This window comes from Nicotiana tomentosiformis, chromosome 12 (genome assembly GCF_000390325.3).
Source record: "Nicotiana tomentosiformis chromosome 12, ASM39032v3, whole genome shotgun sequence".
In the NCBI taxonomy this organism is placed as follows: Eukaryota; Viridiplantae; Streptophyta; class Magnoliopsida; order Solanales; family Solanaceae; genus Nicotiana; species Nicotiana tomentosiformis.
Window position 1 is genome coordinate 24742736 of NC_090823.1, and position 11676 is coordinate 24754411.

An 11676-nucleotide genomic window follows, 5' to 3' on the forward strand; every position below is an offset into this window, starting at 1 on the left:
AAGTTGAGCAAATGCTCACTCGATTATAAAGACTACAAGGTCCGACTTCGATCAAATTGCCTAAAGCCTCGAACTTATGAAAAACTTTGCATAAGGCATGAATGAAACAAAATCTTCACAAGGCAGAGAATAATACAAAGGCGAGTAGAGAAAAGAAAAGATCTTTATATATATATATATATATATATATATATATACAAGAATGTTTACAACGTCCGAACAGGACCCTACGCATAAAAGACCAAAATGGAAACTAAGGGTTAAGTTTCTTGGTTATCTCCGGGGGCGGTCTCTTCTCCATTGGGCTCCTCCCCGCTCTCGGACCCACTCTTTCTCCCATAATCACCATCATCATCATCATCATCATCATCGGAAGCCAAGGCTTCAGCATCTGCTTCAATCTCTTTAGCCCTTTTTATCTCTTCGGTGAGATCGAAACCTCGAGCATGGATCTCTTCTAGGGTCTCCCTCCGAGATCGGCATATAGAATGTTCAGCAACCCAATGTGCTCGAGTGTTAGCGGTCTCGGCTGCCTCTCTTCCTTGTACCTGAGCAACTTTAGCATCGGCCTGATAGACGGCCACAAATGCATCCGCATTGGCCTTTGCTCTTTCGGCGTCTGATTTGGCCTTGGCAAGTTCGGAGGCCAACCGAGCCTCGAGCTCCTCTATTTTTCTTGCTTGAACCGAGTTCTTCTCCTTTATGCTTTGAAGTTGGTTTTCGACCGATGATAATTGGGCTCGAGCAGTTTTTTTTTCTGTGGCAAGACGGTCCATGCCATCTTTCCATCCTAAGGTCTCCGCCCTTATCATATCGACCTCCTCACGAAGCTTCCCAATTACCTCAAGCTTCTGTTGTAGCTGTGAGATCTAAATATTAGCCACCGTTCTAGAATCGAGCCCATGGATTTTTAAGATTACCATTACCTACTCAGTCAGGTCGGTCTGGTCTTGTTGAGCCTTGGCCAATTTAGCTCGGAGGTCCTTGATTTATTCTTCTTTTTTCCCGAAGAGGAGTCTAAGGGAATTCCTCTCCTACGTGACCCGTTCGAGGTCGACCTCGTACCGACGCAACTCAGCTCGAGACCGAGAATATGCTTCTCAATGAACTGTTGCGGCCTACATAATAAAGAAGAAAAAAAGTTAGAGAAAGATAGCAAACATAAAAGTGATATCAACAAAGGGAGTTAGAGTTTACTCGATTTAGAGCTTGTTGCACTTCACAGAAAAGGCCCGACACATCACTAGGGCCAGCAACATCCTTGACACCAGTAAACAAATCACAGAAGGGGTCCTCCCCTTCATGAGACCGGTTTATCTCGAGGGCCCCCAAAGCTTGGCTTCCCTAATCTCCCTTTCGAAAAAAGCAGGGAGAGTGGGCGAGTCTTCGATCACTATTGCCCCAAGCGACTCGCTTGGGGCGTTCTCCTCAGTTTAGAGAGCTTCATGACCGACCCCTCCAGATATACCCACCGTTTTTTGACATCAGTGGGAAGCATCTTCGATCTCTAACAATTCAGGGACTTTGCCCGAATCCTTCTCCAATACCACCTTAGTTCGAGGCAGAGACATACGAACCACCATCGATCCAGCTGCATTTGAGGCATCAATGGTTTTCTTCACTCGGGCCACCAGTACGGACCTATCGTTTTCTTCTTCCTCATCTTCATCCCTTAGACGCCGAACTTATTCTTCGGTCAAAGGGATGATATCCTTCCTCGGCTTACGAGCCATCCTCGTCTTCGGTTTTGGATTTTCGGAAGCAGAGGCACTTTTTCTCTTATTATCCTTCACCAATTTTGGAACAAAGATCGAAGCCTCTTCCTCGTCGGATGGGGACCTCAAAACCGCATCTTTGCTCAGGCCTACACTCAAGAAAATTGATTAAGTATACGGAAAACACTTCGTTCGAACTATCAAAAATACGAGAAAAAAGGCTTACCATGAATTTTGGCCTCCCAACGGCCCTTTGACAAATCACGCCATGAGCGCTTGGCGTATGTAGATGTCGAAGACAGATCCCATACCCAGTTCTTAAGGTCAGGAACTGCATCGGGCATCCAAGGAACTGCTGCATCACAAAAAGAGATATCAGTGAGAAAGAGACAAAGAAACAAAACAATAGGAGAAAACAACAGAGTTACACTTACGCTTCATGTTCCACTCCTCGGGAAATGGCATCTTCTCAGCCGGTATTAGGTCCAAAGTCTTCACTCGAACGAACCTACCCATCCAACCTCGATCCTTGTCCTCGTCTATAATTGCGAACAGAACCTTGGTGGCCCGGCGCTGGAGTTTTATTAGCCCGCCTCGAAAGAGACGGGGGCTGTACAATCGAATGAGGTGGTCGAGGGTGAAAGGCATCCCCTCGATCTTGTTCACAAAGAAACGGATTAGAATAATGATCCGCCAAAATGAAGGATGGATTTAGCCTAGGGTTATCCGGTATTGACGGCAAATATCGATGACGACAAGGTCGAGGGGGTCCAGTGTGAAAGGGTAAGTATACACACTTAAAAACCCTTTCACATAAGTGGTGATATCTTCATCGGGAGCTGGGATTATTATTTCTAGTTTCTCCCAGTTATAGTCTTTCCTCAGCTGCTCGATATGCCCCTTGGTTATCAAGCACATATACCTCAATATTGGATCGCATCGACCGAAAACCGACGAGCCTTTATCGACCTTAAAATCGGAGGTAAGAACATACGCCCCGGGAACATACTCCTCAGGCCGTGGCTCCACTGGTGTTTTGTCGACGGTAGGCCGTGAAGAAGAAGCTTTTTCTTTTTGAGGAACGGTTTTAGATATTTTTGCCATTTTTGATTTATAGACAGAAAATAGAAGGAGATGACAAAGATGTGGCATTTTGAAGAAAGATCTTTCAGTAAAAATCACAAAAGAAAGATATTTGCAGAAAAATCACAAATTTACAGATGAACTCAGAAGATGCGAGAAAGAACTTGGAAAATTTGTAGATTGAAGATTGAAGATGTAAAAGTGATAAATGGTAAAAGGAGGGGCTATTTATAGATTGAGCAATGACGGTTCAATATCAGCGGTGGTCGACCACCGTCTGACATGCATTAAATGCCTTGGTAAACTGAACCGACGGGACCTATCACGTACGTCATGGTCGGGCTCGATGATCCAATCGAGCCGTTGGAAAATCATTTCGTTTATCGCCACATCCTTTCCAAGAAACGAGGGGACTATCTGTATACGGTTGAAATTGATTTCGGCCTCCGTACGACTGATCGAGATGGGAACATAATGGACCGAAGAAAGTCTTCATAATATCGAGATGGGATCCGAAGAAGGCACTAAAGAGCTTCGAGTTTCAGGGACAGGAAGAAGGCACTAACGAGCTTCGAGTTTCAGGGAAGGCACTATCGAACTATGATGAGAAGCGGTGGAATCGAGCTTAAGGGCCAAAGGCCAACCAATACCGGCCTAATACTGGGCCCTGAGTCAACATCGATCTCAAACCCGCATCGAGCTCTAAAACTGGAAACCGACCAATACCGAGTTCGATCAAGATCGAGCTCATAAACAAGAGCTGTTACAGCCGCACTAAGGGAGAGAATCTCGACAGGAATTAGAGAAAAACTGATTTATCATGGGTTCCCCACTATGTATTTTTTATTATATCTAAAGTAGGATTCCCCCACTATAAAAAGGATGACTATATTTCTGTAAAGGATTAAGTTTGGCATACATTACAACTCAGATATCATACACTCCCATATTGAGGAATCATCATTTTTTAGCTTCATAGATTGATTCATCTTGCTTAATCCATAAATCATCCTCTTTTCAACTTTGCTTATCTTTCATTCTTTGCAGTTAATATTCGATATTTCTATTTATTATTATAATTTGTATCAGGTTATATCACATACCCTTAGAACTACGTACAAATTTAACTATATCCGTTTTTCGGATAAACAAATTTAAATGCAAACTGTTTTCTTAATATTTTTGCTTTCTATTTTTCAAACATAGAGGAAAAATGACCGATAAAAGAATTAGTAAACCGATCCACGGTATCGAGCTTAATAATATACATTTATATAAAATCAATTGTCGCATCGAATAACATCAAAATTCATCATCGGGAACAATGGTCAAAATGATAATTTTCTATTGACAATGATCGACATTGATATCATAATCTCCGATGTTAACATCTTCTTCTAAGAATCTCCAATTTTTTTTTTAATTTCTTTGGTTTGGTATTGAAGATACAATCGAGGTAAATCAAAATCCAAAAGCTCAAGAAAGTATCTCTCGAAAACGAAAGAATCGAGGGTCTAGCCTAATGGACAATGAAGTGGTTGAAAAATCATCTTATTTCAAGTTTAAATTCTAGCGAAAATAAAAAATACTAGGTAATTTTTTTCATCTGCCTAGACTGTAGTGAATAGAGTTATTCGGCATATGTGCACAAGCGGGAGTAGCAGATACTCAATGGAATAGTCGTGTTGCGTTCAAGCTGATGCGAATAGCACCATCATTAAATTAAAAAAAACACAAAAAAAAACACAAATGAACAAAGGAAATGTCACTTTCACCAAGGAGGATTCTTTCTCTATATATTGCAATACAGAATCCTACATTTCTCACACAACTCAAAAAACTATAGAAAGTAAATTAAAAGTCATTTATTTCATAAACTCTATGGCAAAAGAAATTAGTAGTATTATGAGCCTTTTCATTTTGTTGCTTGTAGGGACAACAACAGTAAAAGCACTAACCCCAGGCCCTTGTTGTCGTCCCCCGGTGTTTTTTTGTTGCCCTTTCAAAGGGAGGAGTTCATAACATTCCTTTACCTTCCAAGAAAGCCACCAATTTTTATCCCTCTGTTGACAAGTTTTCCTCACACAAAGCAAACCAGCTAAAACACCTTAATCAGTTCAGCTGAATCTTGCTTGCTCTGATTGTCGAGTTAAGTTTACTGTGTTTTGCTTCTGGAATAAGGTTATATATGGAATGGAGCTGGATATTTGATTTGATGTAACCGCATAAATAACAAATCAAATAATATCCAATTTGAAGTTTCTTTCTTTCCAAATTCTCATACTTTATATTTAATATTATTGTCTTAGTATATCTTTTTCTGAAGTTAGTATCAATCAAAATGATGCATTCTCTAACTAAAAAAACAAAAAAGACAAACAGGAATTAGCATTGGATGAACTCCGTTGCTAAACAACATATTCCCGTTGCTAAGCTATTTTAATCACGGATTATTAAAAAATCATAATGACTATCTACAAGCTAAGATATTGAATTAGAGGTTGGGACTTAATTAAATTGATTGTAATTAGTAGCAGAGCCATGATTTTTACCAGGGGATTCAAAATACAAAGAAACAAATACACGAAAAAGCCAAGAGGATTCAACTTCTACCTCTCTCTCTCTATATTTGACCTTTTATATATAATGTAATTTTCCGGCGAAGAAAATTCGGATGAACGCCTTCCGCCACCCTAGCTTCAATTCGCCAATGATTGTAATAACTCAATCTTGAACATAATTGTAAGCTTTAAATTTGAGCCAACACGATCTTAGTTATTTTCATAGAACTTAATAGTTTATTGAAGACAAGAATAAGCGAAAGCTGTTGGCGCTCACTGCGGCAAAATAATGGAATCGCGGGAGCAGACTTTCAACTAGACGAGAAAGAGAACTTTTGCGATTTCTACTTTGAGAATAGCGAGATCGTAGTAGAAAAAGAATTTAAAATTTATAAGTTCCTACAACAACCTCTAATTAATATACAATAATGATTGAGTTACATCATAGATTGTGTATAAACTGAGGGTGATCTCAATAAGAAATATGAATTGAGAGAAAAGTGCTCAGGAATGAAACGACCAATCACGGTAAAGAGGTCATGATACTTGTTACGGGCTGCGTCTGTTGACTCATGGCGCCCGTAACGTTGCGCGCCACGAGCAGGCTGCATGATTGTCAGCCATGCAGGCGACACATGCAGACGATGGGCTTCAAGAAGGAGCATCAGGAAAAGGGACTATGTAGGAGGCAACGACCATGTAAAGATGTGTATTGCATATCCTAAGAGTGCCAAAGGAGTTTAGAAAGGATTTGGGAGGAGCCCAAGGGTCTAGCCTATGGGCGACGATCGCATGTGAATCTGAGTGTCAATACAATGCGTTTCTGAGATATGACTGAAATCTAGGGATTTCAGCCGGAGGCCTTATTCCTAGTATATCCTTGTATATGCTTACCACGTTTGGCGTCATTCGAAGATCGTTTACCTATGGGCTTGACTTAGCCAAGAAGCAGTGACATTGTCGTAACTAGATAAAGGTTCCAAAGGCCATATCTCTTTCCACAGGTGTTGGAATTGGATGAAAATTCATGAAGGTGTGAAGGAAGTCAAGACGGATCACTAGGAACAGACGACACCTTTTTGGAGGTCGGCGTAAAGGGAAAGGTGTGGGGCATTTGGGCCTTTTCTTTTAAAGCATATATAAAGGGTCATAGGTATTGAAAGCTCAGCTAGCCTCCTTCGTGCGTGCTGTCATCAAACCGCACCAAGTGAGCAACCTTGAGGGGGACCTCAAGGGCCTGCCTTGGCATCTCTAAGTAGTGTCTAAGGTATCCATACGAGTTAGGTAACTCTATGGATGATGCCACGCCCAAGGCTAGCGTTGGGCGCACAACAAGTGCCGGAGGCTTGGCATATGAAACCATTAAGCCTTATGAGCTATCTTTGGGAAAGATAAAGACCTCCGTGCCAATTGAGTATTCGAGGAACCACTCTTGAGAGCCTCGTGTATTGACTTGTGAGCTTGGCTTCGGTTCAGCCTTAAAAGCAAGCATCTGTTGGCCTAGACATGCAGTCGTGGGACGACACTGCACTGTGCAGGAAGTGAGTATGTCGCAAGGGCTATGCTTGGTAATGCCATAACTATAGGCATATTAAGAAAGACGCACAACAAAAAGGCCAAAAATTAAGGTTTCCCTACTTGGGTGAAGCACAAGCCACGTACACAGGCACAAGGCAAGTATCAAGCTTGAGGATTAGACTGTGCATGTGAGAGAGCCATCCAGCGCAAGGCGAGGGACTGTCATGTCCGAAGCCAACCTCGGGTGTGTGCGAGGATAAGATGCAACATACAAAATACGCCACAAGAATTTGTTAGCAAGACAAGGCTTAAGTCTTGGCATCAAACGGCTAGCACAGAAGACACTAAGCCTCTGAAGCAAGCTTCAGCATAGACACAAGGTCGTGGCAACAAACCTAGGATAAGAGAAGTCTGGCTTGTAGTCTGGTGAGACTATGGCGCCGCACGGGCTATTTGTGTGCCGCTGATACTTTGGAGGAGTTGGCCCGTGACCGATTGCATGAGAGGTTAAGGGGAAAGAATAAACCTATATGTGGTCGCATTATCGCCATGCTTTAAATATACTCTAATCAAAGAGGGATTGACTTGTCATTTGTAATGAAAGCTACAATTAAAAAGGCCCTGAACAATCTTCCAATATGTTCTTTCTCAAATTAAAACTATAACAATATACTTAAAGAAGAAACACCAAGGAGTGTGTGAGAAGAGATGAATGATGTCTCTAAATGCTTAACTAAATGTTTTGAGTTTGAATCCTAAAAATTGAAAAATTCATGATAAAGAACGCTACGTCTTCAAGTAGTGATTCTAGCATAAATTTGGATTAGTCGAGCCAAGTAATATTGAATACCAAATGATTATACTAAAAAATACTTTAAAAGAAATACAAAAAAGAGGAGGAGGAGAGAGTGATTGAGTTGGATAGGCACATGAGAAGTCACTTACCTCTAACTGACAAACATGTTCTTTTGTTCCACTTGTTCTCTGAAAAATTAAATCCTGCCAAATTTTGTTATAGATTCCAAATTTTCATAAATAGGTATATGTGTTCTTGCAAGTTCCGTTAAATCAAAACAGATACTCTTGGCAAACAAGCATCTGTTTATTGTGCACTGTACAAACATGGAAAAGAAATAATTAACAGCAGAAACTAGTCATCACTTCCTAGTAGGAACAAGTATCAGAGGCTTTTCTCTTTGCAATGGTACAGCATATGTTTCATTCATGTCAAGAATCAAAGGATCACCATCATTTGGAAGAGACCATTCAAAGTGATAAACCAAAGAAGCCAAAATCAAATGCACTTGTTTTGTAGCAAATGGCAAGCCAGGGCACATTCTTCTACCAGCACCAAATGGCAAGAACTCAAAGTCTTGGCCTTTAAAATCAAGATTTGAGTTTAAAAACCTCTCTGGCTTGAATGAGAATGGATCCTCCCAAAGTTTTGGGTCATATCCAATTGCCCAAAGATTCACAAAAACTAAAGAATTCTTTGGAATTGTGTAGTTCATAACTTGGCATGTTTCACTTGCATAGTGAGGTAGAAATGCTATAGGTGGATGCAGCCCTAAGACTTCTTTAATGCAAGCATTTAGATAAGGAGGTTGAAAGATTGTTGATTCTTTAATGGGGTTTGAGTTTATCTCATTTTGAAGCTCAGAATAGAGTACTTTCATCACTTCTTTGTTCCTCAGTAGCTCAGCCATTGCCCACTCAATTGTAGATGTCAAAGTCCCTGTTCCTGCTGGAAATATTTCCTATAAAACATATAGTAGTCAACTATGTCAAACAAGTAGCTGAATTTTAAACTTAAGTTTAAGACAATCTGATCTTCTTATTTGATGAATACAACTAGCGAATAGAACAAATGCAATTCTTTTAAGTTGTTTTTCATCAATTTGCAGTTCTATTGCACAGCTATACATGCCTTAATATATTGGTACGATAGCCAATATACACGTAGCGTAAAAAAAAGTCGGTGTAGCTTAATCGACTATAGCAGTTTATTACTCTATTTTTCAGGTTACCATATTGGTTTGATATGAAAAATTTTAAGTCTACTAATATTCTAACTCAACTTAACATAATGGTCTATTTACGTCTAAAAAGCTCTATAAATTGTCTGGTGGAAAAAAGTTAAACTATTTCGTCCTCCCACAATTTCTATAAGGTCCTTCGGTCTAAATTTGCGAGTAGAATAAAGGTGGATACATATTTGATTATCATACAAGGCTTGCAGACTAAATAATGTCCTTAAAACTTCAAAAGGACTAATTGCTACGGCCTGAGCATACTATTTTGACACTTGATAGCAGAGACGAAGCCAGAATATCAAGGACCATTTGGTCATAAATTTTGTCAAAATATATTTAGGGTTTTTTTGGCAAATACATGTTTGTCAATAGATTTTATCTACATTTTGGCAAATTCCCAAAATCCAAAACCCAAATCCCAAATCCCAAACCAGCTCAAGAGCTGGTTTTGGCCCAAAATATCACTATTACATTTTTTAAAATTGTCCCAAACTTTTGTATTTTATAAAAGAGCCCACCATTTATTATTTTGTAACAATGCTGCTTCGTCTTCTCGGTCATCTGATTGTATATTATATAGTTCATTATAAAAATGATAATTTTGTACCAAATTTATTTATATTCAGGACTATGATTTGTGATAATATAATGAATGTTATTGATAAATGTACTATTGGGAAGAATGCAATAGTACATTTATCTATGGCTAAACGCTAGCTAAGTTTATGGGTTATAGATTCTAAAAAATGCAACTTGCTATGTTCCGGAGAAATTATTTATGCAAGTATATTTTTTAACACAAATATTGGGTCTGGGTTGGGCCAAAAATACTATTATGTAGAACCCGTAAACGAAAGACTAGCTCTATCCCTGCTTGATAGTCAACTACCTTTGAGTAGAAAAACCTACATTTTGTTTCATTATTAAGTTTCCAGTGATATACATAATGAGTTGAATCAATATAAATTGTTATACTATTAGGTTAAGTTGATCTAGAATAATATGTAGCTTTTCATAGTAAATTAAACATGATATGATAACCTAAAAATAGATTAACTGCCTGCTAATAACTATAAACATCCGTACATAATTAATGTGCAAATTAATGGTTTTTCAAAAGTGAGAACAAACAAATAAGAATAAACCTAGTAAAATCTCATATGTTAGGTCCTCGTCCGAGGAGGATAGTATGTAAGCAGTCGTTACCTCTACCTTGAGAAAGTAGAGAGACTGTTTCCAACAAAAAATGGTATGTATGCAATCCTTACCCTTAGAGAAAGTAGAGAGGTTGTTTCCAACGATAAACTCAGTAAAATTTTATATGTGGTGTCTGGGGAAGATAGTATGTACGTAGTACTTACCCACCCCTAACTTGATAAAAATAGAGAGGCTAATTACGCTAGACCTAACAAAAATTGGAAGTGAGAGAACAAATTAAAAGCATATTTACATACCAGGAGCATGTAATTGATTTGATCATCAGAAAATCCATTAGCAAGCATTAAGTCCAAGAAGTCCCCTTGTTTCTTGACATCAGATCCACTTAAACTCTCTTCTTCTCTTCTCTCTTTTACTATACCTTCCCAAACCTTAAACAAATTATCAAGACACTCCTTTGCCTTTTTCTTCTTTTGACCTTGAATATCAACCCCATTAAAAATTGAAAATAAATCAGCTAAAATTGGAGTTGTACTATACTCCATAAACCTCCAAATATTCTCTTTCATTTTAATACCAACTTTCTCATCCTCCAACCTAATCATATCCTTTGAAAAACAAATATTTCCCAATACATTAAAAACAGTACTAAACACAACTTCTCCAATTTTCACAACTGTACCTTGTTTAAAACCCAAGAAATAAACCATATCAAGAACCCCTTTTTCCCTTTTGTCAGCAAATAATTCCATAGCTTTATAAGAAAAGAGCTCAGTCCTCCACAAAACTCTAATTGATTTCCAGTGAGTGTTACATTCAGTAGACCAAAGAAGTGAATATTTTTTCAGGTCAGATTCTTTAATTTGGTGTAGCTTTTGGTGCATAACGTGCTGAGAGTTCTTTATCATGAGTTTTAAGAATTTCAATTGCTGATTGTGGTGAAGATCCTATGATTACAATTTGGTTTCATAATTTTAAAGACATTAAAGGGCCAAGATTTTGGGATATTTTTGTGACTATGATATGGGGATTTTTCCCTATGAAATTTGGTATGTTTTCTATTAATGGCCATTGGAATGGTGCTGGTGGAATATTGTGGATTTTCAAGAATGTAGAGTTGATTTGATTGAGTATAAGGTGGGATGAAAAAGATGAGTAAAGAGGATAGATTGAAAGATGAGAAGTCCATGGATTTTTTCGTATGAAAAGTTTCTGACAGATTTTGAGGAAAGCAGTTCCAGACATAGGAGTCACGAGTCCATGCCAGGTTTTAATATTTCGATGACGACGTGGTTTCACCAAAGGAGCAACAACAATAACATAATATATTTCATGAAACTAGTTTCAGAGTACATCTCATATCAGTAAATGTAAATTTATAAAAATTATATAGATATTATTCACAAAAGTGTGTGAATTCTTAAATAAAAATTACAAAAAAAAAAAAAAAAAAAAAATGAAGGAAAAAAAAAGAAGATGAATGTTAATCTTTAGACTTTCGTTAGGAATGGATTTAGGTTCACACACCATCTTTTCTATGTAGATTCAATCATTATCATGATAAAGGGATTATACATACTAATAAAATATTGTTACTTCTTATAGCTC

At 38.4% G+C, this 11676-nt stretch overlaps 2 protein-coding genes across 2 annotated transcripts; both read right to left on the reverse strand.

Moving 5' to 3' along the window:
• Positions 1 to 260: 260 nt before the first annotated feature.
• On the reverse strand, positions 261 to 812 carry LOC138902367 (uncharacterized). Its single transcript, XM_070190225.1, has one exon. It carries the CDS (start codon positions 810 to 812, stop codon positions 261 to 263), a length of 552 nt encoding a protein of 183 aa, XP_070046326.1.
• A 7072-nt stretch (positions 813 to 7884) lies between these two features.
• Positions 7885 to 11319, reverse strand: LOC104114892 ((S)-N-methylcoclaurine 3'-hydroxylase isozyme 1-like). The gene is made up of 2 exons (XM_009625436.3): positions 10365 to 11319; positions 7885 to 8634 (listed from the first exon to the last, which is right to left on the reverse strand). Exons 1-2 carry the CDS (start codon positions 10974 to 10976, stop codon positions 8035 to 8037), a joined length of 1212 nt encoding a protein of 403 aa, XP_009623731.1. The 5' UTR covers positions 10977 to 11319; the 3' UTR covers positions 7885 to 8034.
• Positions 11320 to 11676: the final 357 nt, after the last annotated feature.

Excerpts from the sequence above, each read along its gene's own strand:
- LOC104114892 (XM_009625436.3), bottom strand. The coding sequence starts at position 10,976 with ATGATAAAGAACTCTCAGCACGTTATGCACCAAAAGCTACACCAAATT. Across the intron at positions 8,635-10,364 it reads AAATCAATTACATGCTCCTG|GAAATATTTCCAGCAGGAAC; the intron begins GTATGTAAATAT and ends TATGTTTTATAG.
- LOC138902367 (XM_070190225.1), bottom strand. The coding sequence starts at position 812 with ATGATAAGGGCGGAGACCTTAGGATGGAAAGATGGCATGGACCGTCTT.